We start from the raw sequence: 18,748 nt of genomic DNA on the forward strand, positions 1-18,748 counted from the left end.
TCTGTTTTCAGTGTTTTTCTGTGACAAAACCAGAAGACAGTGAAGGGCTGAAATATCCATCCCTCCCGCTGCCCGTTCCCTGTCCCCCCTCCACATACTTGACATTAGTTTTGCATTCCAAAGCCAGATAGACTGTGGGAAAAGGACAGCCTTTGGAACTAACCAGACCTCAGTAAAACACTTGTTTCTCACTAATTGGATCAACTTAGATAAGTATCTTAAGCCTCCCAAGTTTCAATTTCCTCATCTATAAAATTAGAGATAATTGCCTACATTGTAATATTATGAAATTCCAGTGGGACAATTTAAGTCAAATGTGTGGCATTTAGTTGAGTATAGGAAGTATTTGTTTTTCCTTTATCCTATACGATTGCCACTTACCAGGTGGCTTTTATTGCCCCCTCTGCATGTCTCCCTCCCATAGCATGCATAAAATAACTTATAAGTTGAGCACAACTTTAGAACGGATCTTGCCTTGCCCATGCCCTCCATCTCTCTAGTCTCTCTCACTCTTTTTTTCAATATATAGCTTTTGGTACCTTTTCCATTTTTGTTCAGAACTACAGATAGAAATGAAGAAAGTTCATTTCTCTGACCTCTCTCATTTCTTCACAAATTCCTGTAATAGTTTCATTTCTAATCAGAACAACGTTTCTTAAACATTTTCCTAATTTATTTAATTTTTGTAACTCCTTACTAGTGCTTAATTAGCTAAGTGAGTGGCAGTGTGGCTCTAGATTGATATTTTCCAATTATGTCACTTTCAAAGAGCCTTTTAAAAGATTTTTGCCTTTATTTCTTTAAACATTTAAAACACACCTATGTAGAATGTAAATACATTTCCAAATAAAGTTAGGAATTAGTTTATTCTCAATTAGAATAAAGCAATCTGAGAGCTTCACTCTTCCACCCAATTTAACCCTGAAACATAATTGTGTGCTCTTGTGAGATAAGTTTCGATCTCAGGAACTGGTGTTGGCAAGATGATTCAGACTGTTGATTAAAAGCAAATCAAACAAAAAACTCTATGCAAAAAAAAAAAAAAGAAGTCCAGAACCAAAGACCAGAAATCGAGACTGCTAGTTTAGGAATGCTCTGATTTTAATCTGCCTTCAGCTCTCTATTCATTAACGCATCTGGCAGTGCTTCTTGGTGAAGAAAGTTTGGCATGGGAAGGACCTGTGTTTAGATTGGCTCAGAGAAGACACAGAGTGTACAAATCTACTTTTGTCTCTGAGGGGGTATAATTTCTTCATTCATTTCCCCTTTTAAAATGTTTCTCCCCATGCATTTATAAGTAAATTTTAAGGCACATGAGAGTGAGGAAATGATATCACCAGCCTGAGCCAAGGAGAGTGTGGGTTGGCAGCTATGCTGTTGAGATCTTGAACCTAAGCCATTTTCTGTCCAAGCTCAGCCTGTCTCAATTGCTTTCAGGCTAGGGAGGAAAAAATTGCAAGTGTACCTTTTCATGCTTTCATTTGAGGTGTGAATTGTGTGCATGTCATGGGAGGACTGTCTTTAAACCTCTTGCAGTGTCCAGTGGGACTAACTCAGGGCCCCAGTTGAATATATAATCACCAAAAAACTTGGCAGCAGTGACTGAGACTCTGAGAATCAGCTTTCGATTTTTCTTATTCTCTCTAACCTTAAGACTGCCCCCAGATTCCTCCTGCCTCCCGCATTGCTGATAGGCAGTTCAGCTTCTAGATCTTGTTTGAATCATAAGAAGTAGTTGTTCCATTTGATGTCACAGTAGCAGTAGAAGTTCAAGACTTACTCTTCTCCAGTTATTGAGACATTAGTCTCAATCTCATCTGCCAGATAAAAAGCTCTCTCAGATTGTTATTTGTCTTTACTTATACAACATTTAAAATTTTCTAAAACCACGGTGGCCTTTAAAATGGCGGTTCACCCAAGGAGTGAAATAGAATGGAAATACAACAATAAAGGAGAGGACCAAGTGAGGAGTGGGCTGGAGTTGGCTGTATTAGCTCATAAGAGCCAGAGTTCTGTTCCTTCTTTGGAGTTCACATCTATGCTTCCATGCCCATGCTCTTTCACTTTGAGCTGACCAATGAGGCAGAGTCCTTCCTGGCAGGAAACATATGGTGCCGCCAATGGGATGATTGAAGAGTTTATGAAGGCACCAAGTGCAGTGATGTGGACAGGGTTAGTAAAGCCACCATGCAAAGTGACATCAATCAGATGGCCTGATGAGGCAAATGAGGGGACTGTTACCGGCACCAGGTGAGAGTTGTGACCATGGAAAGGAGCCCCAGACAGGAGCTATGCCTATAGATAAACAAACAGAACAGTGTCAGACAGAGGTGGAGGAGGGAGGGGTGGAAAACATCAAAGGAAAACGCAGGCAACAGTGAAAATCAGGTAGACAAGAGAATAGCTCAGAGGAAGTAAGTTTAAGGTACACTTGTGCACAGCTCAGGCAGAAGCCTATTGCCCCAAACAGCCAAGCTCTTTCTGTGCTTCTAACTTGGGCACTTCCCATGCTGGTCTTGAAAGCATCCTTATTGGCTTCTGAGTTAGTGTTTTGAGCACTTCCCATGCTGGTCTTGAAAGCATCCTTATTGGCTTCTGAGTTAGTGTTTTGAGACCTGTTCTCCATCCATCTGATGCAGCCTAAATTAGCATCATCCTTGAGAGCATCCCAGGGATTTTGTAGATTCAAAGTTCATGCTGTTTTAAATAAAACTGAGTCCCTAATTTATTCAAGTGGAGATTCACTGATGCATTTTCTACAATACTGCAATAGGGGTGTTGGGCCACAAAAAAATTCTTAAAATATACAAAGCAGCACAGTGAGAACCAGGGTCCCCAAGTTTTGCGAGAAAACCTCAAGGCCTATGCAGCCTTGAGGAATATTTCTCATGGAAATAATGTAACAACCCTCTTGACATTTATGCAGATTTCAATTACAGCTATTTGTGAAGGACCCAAACGTCTAAGACATATTAGAGTTTACAACAGAGATAGTATCTCCACAGCATTGTAGTGAAGATTAATTTGGAATTCATTTAAACTTGCACAAATTGTAGGGTAGCAATTTGGGAGTCACTTAGCCAGAGAGTGAACCTACCTTACTTCCCAGCTCAATAACCAGAATTCAGGTCAAATCCCTTATAGCAAATGAGACAGTGCTCTGCACTCAAATAAAGCAATAGGGGATTCCAGCTGATTAAATAAATAACTTGTCTTTCTCAATTAAAAAGAACTTTCATAAAAATAATAGTAATAATAAATAATGGAATATTTTAATAAATTGAAATACTCAAAAAAATTAAAATTGAATTTCAATAAAATGAAAGGTATTGGTTTTCCTGAGCACAAAAGTCAGATGATCATGGAAGGCCCAGAAGTACAATAGTAAGTGGCAGTGAATGGAATTGGAGAAGGGCAGAAGGTATGCATATGTCCTGACTAAAAATGCCTCAGTACTGTTGGCCAACTGGCCGATTGTGCCGGACCTTTATAAGGTACTCTTGGGTGCTCAAGGATTGAGGGCTTTCCACCCCAAATTAGTGTTGCAAATACTGTGTTTCTGAGGGTCACCAAAAACAAAAGATCTTCGTAGTGGCAAGTCCCTGAAATGGCCATTGGGGTGCTTGAGAACCCCAGTGATATATATGTGATTTTCATCACTGATCTTTACTACCACGATGCATACTTATTGGATGATGATGATTATGTGCTAGGTATCTAGATAAAAAATTCACATGAAATGGTGACTCCTGCAGGAATCTATAGACTCATGGAGGAAGTAGACCCATAAACAAATACAAAAGGAGGGCCTAATGTGTTCAGCCATGCCACTTGTCAGCTTGGTAAATGTCTCACCCCCAGGGCTCAAGAGCTTTACTGTCATCAGTAAAAATTAAGAAATAGGATGCAGACAGCTAAGGCCTAGTGTTGTCAAATAAATTCTCAGGATTTAAATATAACTGTGCTGCATGTAGAAATATGACAACTTGCTCATACCCTAAATGCAGTGCACCTTTTTTCTGAAACATGTTTAGAGGTGAGAGGAAACATGGTAATAGTGATGATAATAATTACTGTAATGGCACCCTTCTCTGGCTCTATGGAAGGGAACAGCCTGCAGTGGCTATTGTCTTTGTTGAATGAGAGCTTCGCTTGAACACACACCCACGTGCTGCTGGCCACAGTGTGTAGGTGTGCGTTTGTCCGTGTGTCCTTATCTGTGACAAGTGCTTTGAAAGGCAAACTGAGAGTAAGAAGGGGAAGGGATGAACCACAGACTATAAGCCTAGACTTGGATTCTAAAGATGGATTTCCTTGCAAGTAATTGCTGGATCTGAGAAAACTATGAGCTGCTTGTTTGGATATGTGGCTGGGCCAATAGGGTCTGAGTGACTCTCTGGGCACCTTAAGAGGAGTGTTAAGAGATTTTTACCCCTTTACAGCTCAGGAGGCTGCTGTTTTGTATTCTTCTAAGGCAGAAAAGAAAATCATAGTGAATCTCACACATTTTTTCTACTAATATAATAGGTATCAACATCCTTGCTTTTGTTCAACTGTTCATCAAATTAAAGCTCAGAGAAGTAAATTAATTTGTCTGAAGTTGCACAGTTCATCAGCAAGTAACATGTATTATCAGTGGCTCATAATTAGTTCTTTGAATTCTCATGCTTTTCATCCCCTAGTATAATTTGGAATAAGTAAATTTCCATTTGCCCTGTTTCCTAGAAATAAATGCACTTTTGTGTGTTTTGGAAAATGCCACAGATTTTCCCCTTTTTTTCCCCCACCCATATTTTGTTTGCATTTCATCAGACTCTATTAGGATGAAATGAGCTATAAATTATTTAGGCAATTTTGTCACATCTGTGATCCACAGGATACTAACTTGGATTCCTGCCCAGTCTTTCTCATTCTAGGAAATTCAACCACATCCATGACATATTTTGTCCTAACTTTATGCTTGGCTGATTGGCTCACAGCTTAAAGAAATATGTTTTTTGAATATTTTCTGTTCCTCTTGACCTAATGGGGAGGAGGGAAGACAAAGAACATAATCATCAATTTAATTTAAGAATGAATGACTTTTCATGAATGTTATTCTCTTCAAAATAAAATAAAACTTCATTGAGTTTGGGCACAGTGCCACTGTCTTCAATTGAATATTTTGAAAACAAAAATACACTGTAAGACCAGCCCATCTGGGAGCATGGAGTGATGGCCTCTGAGCCTACAACTCACAAGTCCAATAATGTGGACTTCCACTGATGAAGAAACCTTTGTGATAATCTGGCCCCACTGAGCCCTGACCCACACACGTCTCATTTTACAGTTGAGGCATGGGGGAGGCAATGAGGTCCTCACTCAAGGTGACTAATGCCGTGTTGATAGCAGGACCACAACTTGAATCTGGATGTCAGCTCCTGGACTCTGACTTGCTCTTCTTTCTTTCTACATGTCAGACCCCTTAATAGCTCCCTATTGGCTCTAAACAAAGGTCAGCTCCACACAGGGATGACTAGATCCTCATGATTTGCCAACCACCAACATGTACAGTTTTATTCCCTGTTTTGTACATTCTGTATCTGCTCCCTGAAATTAGATTAGTTGTAACCCCTCCTCACAAGCATCACAAAATTTGCCTTGTAAGCATTCATTCATTTTGGAACCCAGATTGTCACCTCTACCAGGAAACCCTCTCTACCCCCTCCTCTTCTCTTGTCTGGTACATTTATTCACTTATTAGTTTATTCTGCAGATATTTGTGAGGACCTCCTAAGTGCCAGGCACTAAGCTAAACACAGGTCATGTACCAGTGAACACAATTAACTGGCTCCCTGCCCCATAAAGCTTACTGTATAGTGGAGATATTTAAAGTAGTAAACACACAAATGAATATGTAATTACAACTGGAATGATTGCCATGAAGGAAATAAAGGCTGTGCTGGGAGCCCAAAGAACCCATCTCCATGTCCTCAGTAGCAATGACTATTTGGGGATCCTGCCCGCTACAGGGGCTCAGTGAATGAGGAGGGAGGCAGCATGCAGTTGGACTTTGGCATACACCTGATGCCCACCTTCCCAACCTTGTAACTGCAGAAGCACTCAGTGTTCTGTTGAGTAAAGGACATAACCATATGCTCATCAGAGTGAGGAAGGTGGCCTTTGGTCAGGCAAGGAGGTATGCTAATAGAGGTGTGAAGGTGATACCTCTTTCATGTCCCCAGTGAAGGTTGTTCTCCAATAACCTTGATGAGGGCCAGGGAAGCACTTCTTTGGATAAAACGCTGGCTGGAGACATGGATAATAGCCCAGTGGGAATTCTGTTTATACCCTTATTCTTCTTAATTCTATAGGATTAACAAATAGGAAGTTTAAATCCCTTTAGAAATTTATATAGGAAGATAGATGAACACCTTTGTAAAAAGTATTTCAGCTTTTAAGAAGTATTCAATTATCTTTTTTAAAAAGTGCACCTATAGAGACAAATATCAGTTTCTGGCCAAGATGGAGGTGTGGGTAGATACATTTCACTTCCTTGCACAACCAAAAGAAGGAAACAACCAATTTAAAAACAAACAAACAAAAAAACAACCAGAACTGCCAGAAAATCAAACTGTGTGGAAGTCTGACAACAAGGAGTTAAAGAAGAAACATTCATTCAGACTGGTGCGCCAAGCAAAAGAAATATGGCCCAAATGAAAGAATAGACCAAAGCTCCAGAAAAAGAACTAAGAGATGACGAGATAGCCAACCTATAAGATGCAAAGTTCAAAACACTGGTAGTCAGGATGCTCACAGAAATCATTGAGTACAGTCACAAAATAAAGGAAGAAGTGAAGACTATACAAAATGAAATAAAGAAAAATATACAGGGAACCAACAGTAAAGGGAAGGAAACTGGGACTCAAATCAAGAATTTGGAGGAGAAGGGAGAGAAAAACATTCAATCAGAACAGAATGAAAAAACAAGAATTCAAAAAAATGAGAAGAGGCTTAGGAACCTCTGAGACAACTTTAAACGTTCCAACATCCGAATCATAGGGGTGCCAGAAGGAGAAGAGAAAGAGCAAGAAATTGAAAACTTATTTGAAAAAATAATGAAGGAGAACTTCTCCAACTGGCAAAGGAAATAAACTTCCAGGAAGTCCAGGAAGTTCAGAGAGTCCCAAAGAAGTTGGACCCAAGGAAGCACATACCAGGGCACATTATAATTATAATTACATTACCCAAGATTAAAGATAAGGAGAGGATCTTAAAAGCAGCAAGAGGAAAGGAGACAGCTACCTACAAAGGAGTTCCCATAAGACTGTCAGCTGATTTCTCAAAAGAAACCTTACAGGCAATAAAGGGTTGGAAAGAAGTATTCAGAGTTATGAAAGGCAAGGGTCTATATGCAAGATGACTCTGTCCAGCAAAGCTATCATTTAGAAGGGAAGGACAGATAAGTGCTTCCCAGATAAGGTCATGTTAAAGTAACTCATCATCACCAAGCCCTTATTATATGAAATGTTAAATGGACTTATTTAAGAAAAAAAGATCAAAACTATGAACAGTAAAATAGCAACAAACTCACAACTATCTACAACAGAACCCAAAAAACAAAAACAAAAACAAACTAAGCAAACAGCTGGAACAGGGACAGAATCACAGAAATGGAGATCACAGGGAGAGTTATCAGCAGGGAGGAGGCAGGGGGTAAATGGAGGAAAAGGTGTAGGGAATAAGAAGCTTAATTGGTAGGTACAAAATAGACAAGGGGAGCTTAAGAATAGTATAGAAAATGGAGAAGCCAAGGAACTTACATATATGACCCATGGATGTGAACTATGAGGGGGGAATGCTGGAGGGAGGGTGGGTACAGGGCAAAGGGGGATAAAGGAGAGAAAAAAATGGGACAACTGTAATAGCATAATTAATAAAATATATTTTTTAAAGAATGCACCTATAAAAAGAGCACATCAGCGCTGTACTTAATAATGGGCACAGACTTCATGAAGAATACTTGACAAGACATTTATTCTCTAGAATTTATTTTATTTATTTATTTTAATATAAAGTTTTTATTTTTCAATAACAGCTTACATTCAAGGTTATTTTGTATTAGTTTTAGGTATACAGCATAGTGGTTAGACAGTCATATGCTTTACAAAGTGTTCCACTCTATATTTCCAGTACCTACATAGTTATCCCAATATTATTGACTATATTCCCCATGCCATACTTTACTCCCTGTGATTATTTTGTAACTACCAATTTGTACTTCTTAATCTGGGATTTATTTTTAATTTTAGCAGGAAACACTTGCTTTTGATGTCACAGGACTTTCTGAAGGTTTTTATTAATTTTATGTTTCATAAATTTTATGTTTTTAAGTTTTTAAATTATGTAAATTTTAAGGTCTTGAACTGAAATGCACTTTGTAAACTTGAAGTATAATCTAAATTGCAAAGATAACATGCAGCTTTTAAGTATAGTGAACTGCTACTTTTCCTCAGCCATTTTCTAAAATCAGTTTTAGTGGGCCATAGTAAATACAAAATTACTGCATCTATTTGAGTGAAAGGCTTGTTGTGGAAGCTTTTTTTCCTTCTTTCATCTTTTAATTCTAGAGTGTGGTTCCTTCAGGCTAAAAAATGAGATCATTATTTATAGGTTGTTAACTATTAAGCGAAATTGTCCAAATCACATTTGTTCATACGGACTTACTGTCAGAAATTTTATTACTCTGTATGTTATAGTAAAAAAAAACAAATATTTTAATAAAATCCAGATGACAAATATCTCAAGATGTTTAAAATCTTTTAGTTTGTATATTTAAAGTGTTAGTAGTTTGTATTAGGGAGTCTCTAATATTTATATTTTGAACACTTTTATTTAGTATTCTACCATTATTAAAAGTAATAGGCTATTTTAAATGTCCATAAGAAACATTTAAAACTGTAATATGGGAAGTTCTATTTGGTTTTCTTAAACTCTTTTAAGGGAAAAAAAAATACCACCCAGTACATTAAGATTTGTTTTAAGTAGGCCTCTCTTCAAATGTGTTCATTCCATGTACACTCATGAAATACAAACTCATTTTATAGTGTCCGTTACAACATACTATTAGTAATAAACAGAATCTTTTCCTGTGAACTATAAGTGACAGAAAAATCTTTACAAATTAATATGTATAATATTACAGAAAGGTACTTTGTCAATTAATGAGTTCTTATTGTAAAGAATTTGATTCCAAAAACATTTCATGGAATAAATAACTTGCTTACTGGCTTAATTTGAGAGGTATTAAAAACTCTTCAGCTCAAATGATCTTCCTCATTGGTACCAAATTTTACAATTTGCATTTAATTTCCTTTATGGTAATCTTTGCTTCTCCTGAGGGCGGGGCGGGTGTGTGTGTGTGTGTGTGTGTGTGTGTGTGTGTGTGTGTGTGTGTGTTTGAATGCATTCTGTTTCTCAGAAGACAATAATTCTCCATGATGCCTTAGTGAGCTTGGGGACACCAGTTGTTATGTTCCCTGGGAATGAGTTGACTGGGGGGAAAAAAACAGGAAACAGTTGCTGTAGAGCCATCCCAGAACAAGCAGTATTGGTCACTGATTGTATTATGCAAATATCAGATGTTTCTGAATGGCAAATGCATGTCTGGGTACGTGTGAATATTTTGACATACAGAGGTGTTAGCCTGAGGGCTTTCTCTGATGAATTCAGCACACTGATCAAAAGGCTTTAATTGGTCTAATTTATTCATTCCTTCAATGAGAACTGAAAAATGAAAGAAATGGTTAAATGCCACTGAGTGAAGTGGAATTAACCCCACATTAATTTGTCCTTCACTATTTTTTGTGTGTTTCAGAGACTGGAGCACAAGGAAGTTTTAGTGGGCTTGTTGTTCCTGGTTTTCCCATTCATTCCAGCCAGCAATCTCTTCTTCAGGGTGGGCTTTGTGGTGGCCGAGAGAGTCCTTTACATGCCCAGGTAATTACTACTCATAATGTCATCTTTCGGAGACCTGCCCTCTGTCACCCACATGGATAGTTCCAGAGAGACAGTCCTTTAATGCATAACAATGAGATCCTTGTGGAACTAAGGTGCTTATTACCTCAGCTTTAAAAACAGCCACAGAGAAGTTTGAATGTGTGCAAGTTTGCACTCATTCACTCAGGTTTACAATGGCTCACCTCCAGTTGGAAGCTTGACAGTTAAATGTGACAGAGCAACTGGAGTATATTCAGGATTTTTAGCAGCAATCACTTACCAATACCTTCTTTTCCAAAGATCTGTGTTTTGTTAAACATAATTATAGTAATTCTCTAGAAATATTTTGGATGTGCTTGAAATTATTAAGTGCATGATTGTGATTAAATTCTATCTTGTTCCTTCTGTCTTTTTTCCTTTGGTTTCTAATTTAAACATAGGAACAATCTCAAGAAAATGCGTCCTTGAGAAAAAAATGGTTAAAAATATAAGGGCATTCAGACGTGTTGTGATTACATAATGCCACTTAGTTCTGAATGTTTGAACTGTGCTGAAGCTTGTCTGCTTTCTTGTCTCATTCAAATGTCATCATTCCAAGGCCACATTTCTATTCGGATGCCTGGATATGTGCCTGAAATGGTTCTGCCATTTATCCATTGTGTGAGTTGTAGATAAGACATGAAGCTTTTTTTGCACCCAGGTTTTCTATTTTTAAAAAAAGAATTTTAGTAGACTTCCTAAAATTAATTTTATGCATGATAAATAAGAATGAACTTTTCTAAAAGTGTCATAAACCAAAATATTATTAGGATATTATTTTATTTTTTATTATGGATATTAGGTTAGAATTCTAAATTAATTTAAATATCCATTAATAAGATTTAATTTTATTTATTGATATTCTGTTAGAAATTTAATAATACGTATAATTAGAAATGAATCTTGTAACCTTTGATTTCCCCCCCAAGCAAAATACCTGACAGCTTTCTTAATTAAGGCTTTGCAGCACCTGGTTTTGACTTGGTTAGGAGAGAACAGCCCTGAAGTTTTTTGATGTTTTGACGTATCTTCAGCACAGTTTGAGAAGGAGAGTATTTCTTGGTAAATACTATTTGATAAGAACAAAAATACACACAAATTCTTTGTATTCTATATTGCCTTGACATAACAGGCTTATGAGGCCTTGCCAATAATAAGAAATATGAAGGGTGAAAGGAGACATCAGTATCTTTTCTAGATATGTTTTTGCTTAGATCAGCTGAAAGTGGCTTCAGTTGGGTTTTCTCTATATTACTGATGATTTCTAGTGAGGTTGATATTCATTCTTCATTTGACAGATATTCACAGAGCACCTTTGCCAGGCATATTGTTGTGGCATGTGAGGCTACAAAAATAAGTGAATCTCAGTTTCTTCCCTCTAAGAATTTACTAACTACATATTAATAAAAAGGCATAGTTCTCTCTAAACATTTAACATGTCATAATATTCTTTAAATTAGTATTATTCTCAATAATACCATTTTAACGTTCATCATATCAGAACTTTCATTGAATCTTTATGTCAGCCACTATGCTAAGCATGTTGTATTTATTATATCAGTTAATTCACACTGTAGGTAGTGGTTAATAGCATGTCTCTGAAGTCAGAGTGCCTGTGCTGGCATTCTGGCTTAAACATAAGCATGATGTCACTAAGCCTCAGTTTCCTTATCTGTATAAAATGAAAGTAATAACACCCAACTCAATGAGATACTGTGAGCATTAAATGAGATGATCGCATATAAAACTTAGAACATCTTTGTATTGTACATGGTTAATAAATATCAAGTATTATTGTTTAATCAGTTGAGGTAGCTGATACCATTATTCGTATTTTACAAAAATAAAGCCTGGTATCTGAGAAATGAAGTGACTTCCCCAGGTGACATAGCTAGTAAGTGGCAGAGCTTCCAGATTATATTGCTTCTGCGATAGTAACATCTTAGTGCTCTTCTCAATTGAAAAGAAGGAGAAAATGTGGACTTGGTAAAGTACTTTCAGCTCAACTCCATTTGGTGATCAGGACTTGATGTTTCCAAGAGTGGTATGATTTAAATCCTCAAGAGTCTGGGGTTCTGGTGACAAAGAATTAATTATGCATGTTCTAATCCAGACACAAGGGAATAATTTGTGATAAGAAGTTAAAATTTTATTTTCCTGAAAGAGACCCTTAGGTGAACATTATGGCAATCCATAACATTGTCATTAACTATTTGTGGAATATCTTATTTTAAGCAAGGGTTTCCTCTCACCCCCGTAGGTAGGTCCTCCCAACACTCCAAAAATCATGTCAGCACTAGCTCTTCCCACACTGCTCTATCTTAAATAGACCTTTCGCTGACTTTCTTTCATTTGTTTATGAAAAAGACTAAGTAGTCTTCCTGTCTTTTTTTCTGCTAAGAATACACTGATTTGGATTAAAAGAAAAGTTCTGAATGTGACAAAAACATCAATTTTGCCAAGAGCAAGTGCCTGCCTCTCAGAAGCAATTTGGATTTTGCTGCATTGTGCAAACTTGGTGCAGAGTCATCCAAAATCAATTTCAGTAAACTGGCCTTCGTTAGAAAGATGGTTGTCCTTTTCCCTCAGGTTCCTGCAGCTATGCATTGCAGTGTTGGAGCTAAATCATCATTTTCTGAGGATTTCTCTTTACTGCCTGGCATCTCCTGTATTAATATCCACCTCATCACTGTGCCCAGCCAGGCCACGCTCCCCTCTCCGGAGTCGTAGTCTCTGCAGATGTCAAAGCCTTGTGACAGGAGGCGGAGGTGCTCTCCTGCCCCTTCCAGACGGCCCTGAGAGCTGCGGAAGAGCTCAGAGTGCTGGGCCAGGTCCACAGCTCTGAGCACAACCCTGAGAGTTTAATGCAGATTTTGGGAGGCTGGAAGTGGAGGAAACCCAAGTCTTTTGAGACACTTTGCCTCTAAGGAATGCCAGTGTTTCTTCACGGCCATTATTGTAACTAATACCACAGGGACCTCTTTTACTGTGACAAAGGATTCCATCGTTATCTAAAGGTGTGTCACTGTGCTGTTCAGGTGGTCCAGGCGGTCCAGGCAGTCCAGGCTGAGTCAGAAATTCAAGCCTATGTGGGGAAACTTCTATGCTTTGGGCTTAGAGAGTACTAATGGCTTCATCAGAGCCAGTTTAAAAATATTGACAGTTTTCTATGAAAATAAGGGCTTTTTCTGGAAAAAATTTTACCCAGCAGTGACCAGCCACCCCATCTCAGTTTTGGCTACCAAAATCTTCTTAGGGGCCACACAGAATTTTGCAGATGCTGTTCGCATCCCTCAGAAGGTGTCAGAGCATTGGATTATACCTGTTGCATTTAATAAGCCTACACGTGGGCTTTGATGATGGTGAAGAACGTGTTCCAAGCCTTTTATTTACACAGGAATCTTCTCTGCATGACACTCTTTCCATTATTGACCTTGACAAGAAACAGCTGGTTCCCACCACAGCATCACTACCCAGTACTTTAAGGAAAGCATACGCACAGTATACTTAATAGTGTTCCTGAAAATATGGATCATTATATTTATGCAGAAATTCTATGTGGTCTCAAAAAATTTTACCAAGCAATAGGAAAATGAAGTAAAGAGCTCTGTTCTTGATCCTCCTGAGGAAGGTGAACTTCCTACACATTAAATGTTTTAAGTTATTGTGGAATCAAGTCCAGGCCTTAGAATCTCATTCATAAACCCCACAGAAGTTATATCCGCCCTCCCTGGACATGGGTGAGTCCCGTTAGTCCCGGGGGCTGACTTGGCCATTTTACAAGGTAAGCCCAGAATGAGACACTCTAACAATGCTCTTTCATCTTCCACCTTTATGCCTAATAATGAACAAGCCACTTAAATCTTTTCACTTCCCTCCATCCTACGCTGGAAAAGACTGAAAATATCACCTTCCTCTCACTTGCACTTCCTTTCAGTTGAAATATGTGGAAAAAGCAACAGCAGTAGGCTATTTAGCACTGCACAGCTTTAGGGTCAGAACTTCACCACAAAAAAAAAAAATTGGAAAAATATTTTTTTCTGATGATAAATGCCAATTTTGTTGATGTCTTTTTTTGAAGAGGCAGAGGAGTTTGGGACTTAAATTGTTCTTTCACAGAAATTTTGATATTCTTATTTCAACAGTACCATATAATTTGATGGTTTACCTTTTTTTTTATTTTATAAAAACCACATTAAAATGCTTAAAAGGACTAAAATTTTTTAGAACCAATGAAGCAGAAATAGTTGTTCAGAGTGCTTAAATAAAGTCATAGTGTGTGTTCAGGTATCCATTCATATGCCAGGTTAAAGGTGATTTATTCACTTCAGTGCCAAAGAGCAAATTCCTAAGCTGTTTTAAGAAAACATGAATGAGTGGAGACAGGAAAAGAATAGGCAGGAATAAGTGAAGGCTGCAGCAGTATTGTGAATAGAACTGATCAAGAATAATTGGAACCACAGAGGATAACATGTATTTGAAGGAAGAAAGAAAAAAAGATTTCCCTACTCTTACAAAGAGATGCCATTTGAATTGTGTAGTCCCTTGCGGACAGACTTAACATGGAAAATTGGGGAAAAGATGATTCTCATTCATTTTCAATTTTGAGAAATACCTTCAAATCATACCTATCAACTTGAAATGGGATTTTAAAATCTTACACAGGTTGCAGTTGAAACAACACTGCAGCATTTATTTTCAGCTTGCAAAATAAGACGTGTTACCTCTCAAGTAACACTACCTCTGTCATGTGATATTGGGGACCCCTTCTGATGAGCCATCTATGCACATCCTTCTTCAGAGTTGCTGGAGGAGAGTGATGATCGTTTAAGAGAGAATCAAAGATTTACCAAATACTGAAATCAGCAGAGACATTTTTTGATTGCAACAAAATCTTACCTGAGCAAATCCAGTAGGAAGGAGACTGAATGGGGAATCAGCACTCCCCGATCTGCCCCCGACTGCTTGGCAGTGTGGGGGAAGCCATTATCCAGTCTCTAGAACCAGAGGGTTGCATTCGTTCAGTAGTTCCCGAGAAATACGGAGAGCGGCAGGGTCACATAGCCGTTGTCAGTTTCTCCTCCACCCACTCAGCCCCCCCCCCTTTTTTTGAAATTTTACTGGTTTGGGAAATCTAAAACTCCAATAAACACTGCTACATGATCTTTAAGTTTTTTTTCCTGCTCCAGAGTTCAACTGTTTTCTGTGATTTCAAATAACCTTATAGAAAACATTTTTTTTTCCCTTAAGATCTTAAACAAAAATTTTGTCATGCACTGGTCTGGGACCACCTCTGTCTGCTCAGCTTCGGCAGGATGGGCCCAGGAGGGAAAGGGGGATGTGTTCCCTGGGAAAGGGAGGAAAAGGAGGAGTGCATCCGCCATGAGGACAGGCTCCCTGAAGGGCCTGCAAGGGGACAGCAGGCAGTGGAGTGAGGCCTCTACTACGGCCTCGGAGAGTGTCCTCCTAAGCAGTAGGAGCGGGGATTTGTAGAAGTTGATGTAGGCAATTAACAACAAGGAGTGCATGTCAGGACGAGATGGGGCCCTGACAACAAGAACAATGCCAACCTTTTATCTTCAAGGGCCAATAATACAGACAGCTTATTAAGAGAGGCCGCGGTCCATGAGAACAGGTCAGAGGTTTGTCTCTTGATCTCAAAGGGTGAACCCCATGGGAAGATACTCAGGAATTGGGCTGAAGCCTGATATCTAAATAGGGGCTCAAAGCAAGGGTAAGATAACCCATAAGACTGGTTGGTACTGAGTCTAGCATCTTGAGTCTCTCTCAGGCCGTGGCTAGTAGGGATGAGACAAGGTTAAGCCACCTAAGATGACACAAGTAACCAGATTTTGAGTGGGCCAAGTCACAGGAATAGTAAAAAGCCCAGGATCCAGGTTGAGCCAGATATTCAGTCTCTTTGCCTCTTAGTTTGATTCTTTGTTTGAAATTCCCACTGTGTAACACATTAGAGGGATGAAAGAAGCAACTTGGGCTTTTCACAAAGCCACTCAACTAAAACCTAGGAGATAGACCGATGGGCAGATTTCACAGTTACGAGGTCAAGAGCACTGGCCCTCTGAGGATACATGTGTAAAAGTGCGTTTGTGTATGTTGGCTAAGTTACTCAAATCCACTCAATTTTTATTTAGTTTTAGCTCTGAATTCATTTATATGCATTTCTGTCATGGTCATCTTAAAACAACAAGGTGTTCCTTTGTCACAATGAAAATGACAAAAGGAAAACAGAAATGCCGCATACTGTTACTCTAGGGAACAATAAAGCGAGACTAGCATGTGATCAGAAAGTAAAGACTAATGATACTGTTGGAGAAGAAATTCAAGATTGGGGTAATGAAAAAAGTATTTTTAGTTAGAAGGAAATTCTAATGTTTTAAAGATGGTATCTTCCAAGTTACTATATTTTAAAAGAGAGCTGACTGTCAAGCTTTCCCACCACTCCCTCCATGTCTCCAGTCCTTTGTGGGGCAAACCTCCAGTGTCACACAGTCAGAGGTTTCTCGCTGGTTATTAACCTACACTGGGGTTCCAGAAGTCAGTTAACGTTACCCTTCAGAACACCATAGGGTGAAGATGGGAATATTTGACAACGTGTTTGTCTCTTTGCTCTTTGCTGTGCCGGCATGCACTGCTCCCTCTAGCCCTTTGAGACCTGAACTCAGAAGAGGGTGGAGACCTAGGAACTAGACCTCGTCCAATGAGGGTTACTCTGTAGGGCAGTGCCTAAGTAGGGAAGGTAGTAGGGCAGCGCCAGACTGGTGGGCAGTCACCAAGACATCATGGGGGTGAGTGTGAAGGTTATGAGCAGGAAGGGAAGAAGGACTCAAATGAATGTGTTCTAAAACTACAGCTTGTGAACCACAGACAAATAGAACACAGAACAGAGCAGTGGTAAGAACGAAGTGAGCCAAGAGGCGGGTGCTAATGGGCAGAAGATAACTGGCCCGTCTGTTGTGCTGAATTAGTTGAGCTCAGCCCAGGGCGCAAGGTGGGGATGAGTTTGAACAGTTATTTACTAGACTATAGTCGTGACCTTAATATTATGGAACCCTATTAATTGTAACAGATGAATGCTTATATCTGTTAAGTCCTAAATGGTTGAATAGCAAATTTCTTAGAAAACAGGATTCAAAAGTTAAATTTGGGGAGTATAATTTGGATTCAGATAAGACCAAATGGAATAATATATGTGAAAAATATTGTAAGCTATGCTAGATAATTGCAAGTCATTTCTTCAGCCTACTTTGGGCAAATGAGAAGATCGAGTGAATCTACATCAAAGGAAATCAAAGTAGCATAGGTGTAGGCTTTTCCTTCCCCAGGTGCTCAAAAGTGAACAGTGCTAGCTTAGCCTGTTAGTGATCTGGAACTCATACTAAGGGCTCTGAAATGTGCCTTTGTGAGCAGAAGAGGCTAAAGAGTACACGTCACATGCCCAGTGTCATGCACAGTTGGCCGTGGCTTTGCCTGGAGGATGTGGGTGGACTTAAGTGTGGCCTTTTCAGCCTTCTTCCCACCAAAACCTCTTGTTATTAGTGAATCTATTTCTTCTTCTCTTGGATTTTGCACAGGGAAATAGATCTTCTTACCTGTGACTTTTTACACAGATTTCAGTAATCTGAAAAAATCCTTTGTACTCTTTTAGAAATCTGGACTGTCTTGCTCTAGTGTGAACTGGGACCACCAATTTGTATGTCTGTGTTTTGTCATAGTACCAGGCACAGTAGATGCCTCATAAAAGAGTGCTGTTGAGGATTAAAGAACACTGGACATGTGAGACAGCCTGTGCCTGTGTGGTCAGGGCTGTGTTAACATAAGGAATAGTGGAGGGGTCAGCAAAACCAGTAGATTGTCCATTATGCCTTTGCTTCAAAAACAAAGAAGCTGCACTCTAGAATGTGACAGTTTATAGAAGAAGAAATGGCAGAATCCAAGTCCTAGAGATGAATGTGTCATAGGATGATGGAGAAGGTGGTCTTTCTGACTTTTTATAAGTAGCTGTGTAGTTACTTGGGAAGTGTTTGGCTTTAGCCAAAAGGTCTGTCAGACCCAGATGGAAAACGTGGTTGTGACTTCTCTCACCAGGCCACAAGTGAAAGAGGCCAGGTCTGGGGCGAAGGCACCAACCAGGGGAAATTCCCATGTCCTGGGTGCATTACAGTCTTCTGGGCAGTAGGTCACTGTGGGTCTTATCATCTCCAGGCTCGACCTGGATTGCCTGTCAGCCTCCTCTTTGTCTCCATGTTAGTTTCTGATACCTTCAACCGCAGTGGTCAGGCACTCATGGAGCAGCTTGAGTCATATGCCCAGTGTTCAGGGTGCAAAAATGAATGAAACGTTACTCTGTCCTTAAACAACCAGCTTGAACTTTCAAACAATTAATATTTATTTCTTCTCAAAGTTGAATACAAAAGCTTCCTCCTTGTGTATTAATTCACCAAAAAGATTTACGTTGCATTTTCTTTCCTTTCACAACAACAGAGTAGAGAAAGATTTGAATTGGGTATAAGGGAAGATTTGCTTTTTGTGTTTGAGATCTATGAATTCACATTAACAAAAATGCATGACTATGTATTTCACATTCTACAAGTGAATCTTTCTGCAATAGTTTGTTTCATAAAGGAAACAAACCTTTCTGAAACAAACATTATTGTACAAGGAAGCTTGTGGTTTTAAGGGCGTTTTTGGTGAGTGCTCTTTAAAGACTTAT

General features: G+C 39.0%; 1 protein-coding gene across 2 annotated transcripts in view; it reads left to right on the forward strand.

Annotated features, from left to right (window-relative positions):
* Positions 1-18,748, forward strand: part of TMTC1 (transmembrane O-mannosyltransferase targeting cadherins 1) — a 239,540-nt gene that overhangs the window by 141,699 nt on the left and 79,093 nt on the right. For both annotated transcript variants that reach the window (XM_054591287.1, XM_054591288.1), the window contains one exon: positions 9,857-9,978. In XM_054591287.1, the coding sequence (XP_054447262.1) occupies positions 9,857-9,978 (122 nt within the window). The remainder of the gene's footprint in view (positions 1-9,856; positions 9,979-18,748) is intronic.

The sequence above is a fragment of the Pteronotus mesoamericanus genome, unplaced genomic scaffold, assembly GCF_021234165.1.
Source record: "Pteronotus mesoamericanus isolate MK-2021 breed Mesoamerican mustached bat unplaced genomic scaffold, CSHL_Meso_final scaffold_21, whole genome shotgun sequence".
Taxonomy (NCBI): domain Eukaryota; kingdom Metazoa; phylum Chordata; class Mammalia; order Chiroptera; family Mormoopidae; genus Pteronotus; species Pteronotus mesoamericanus.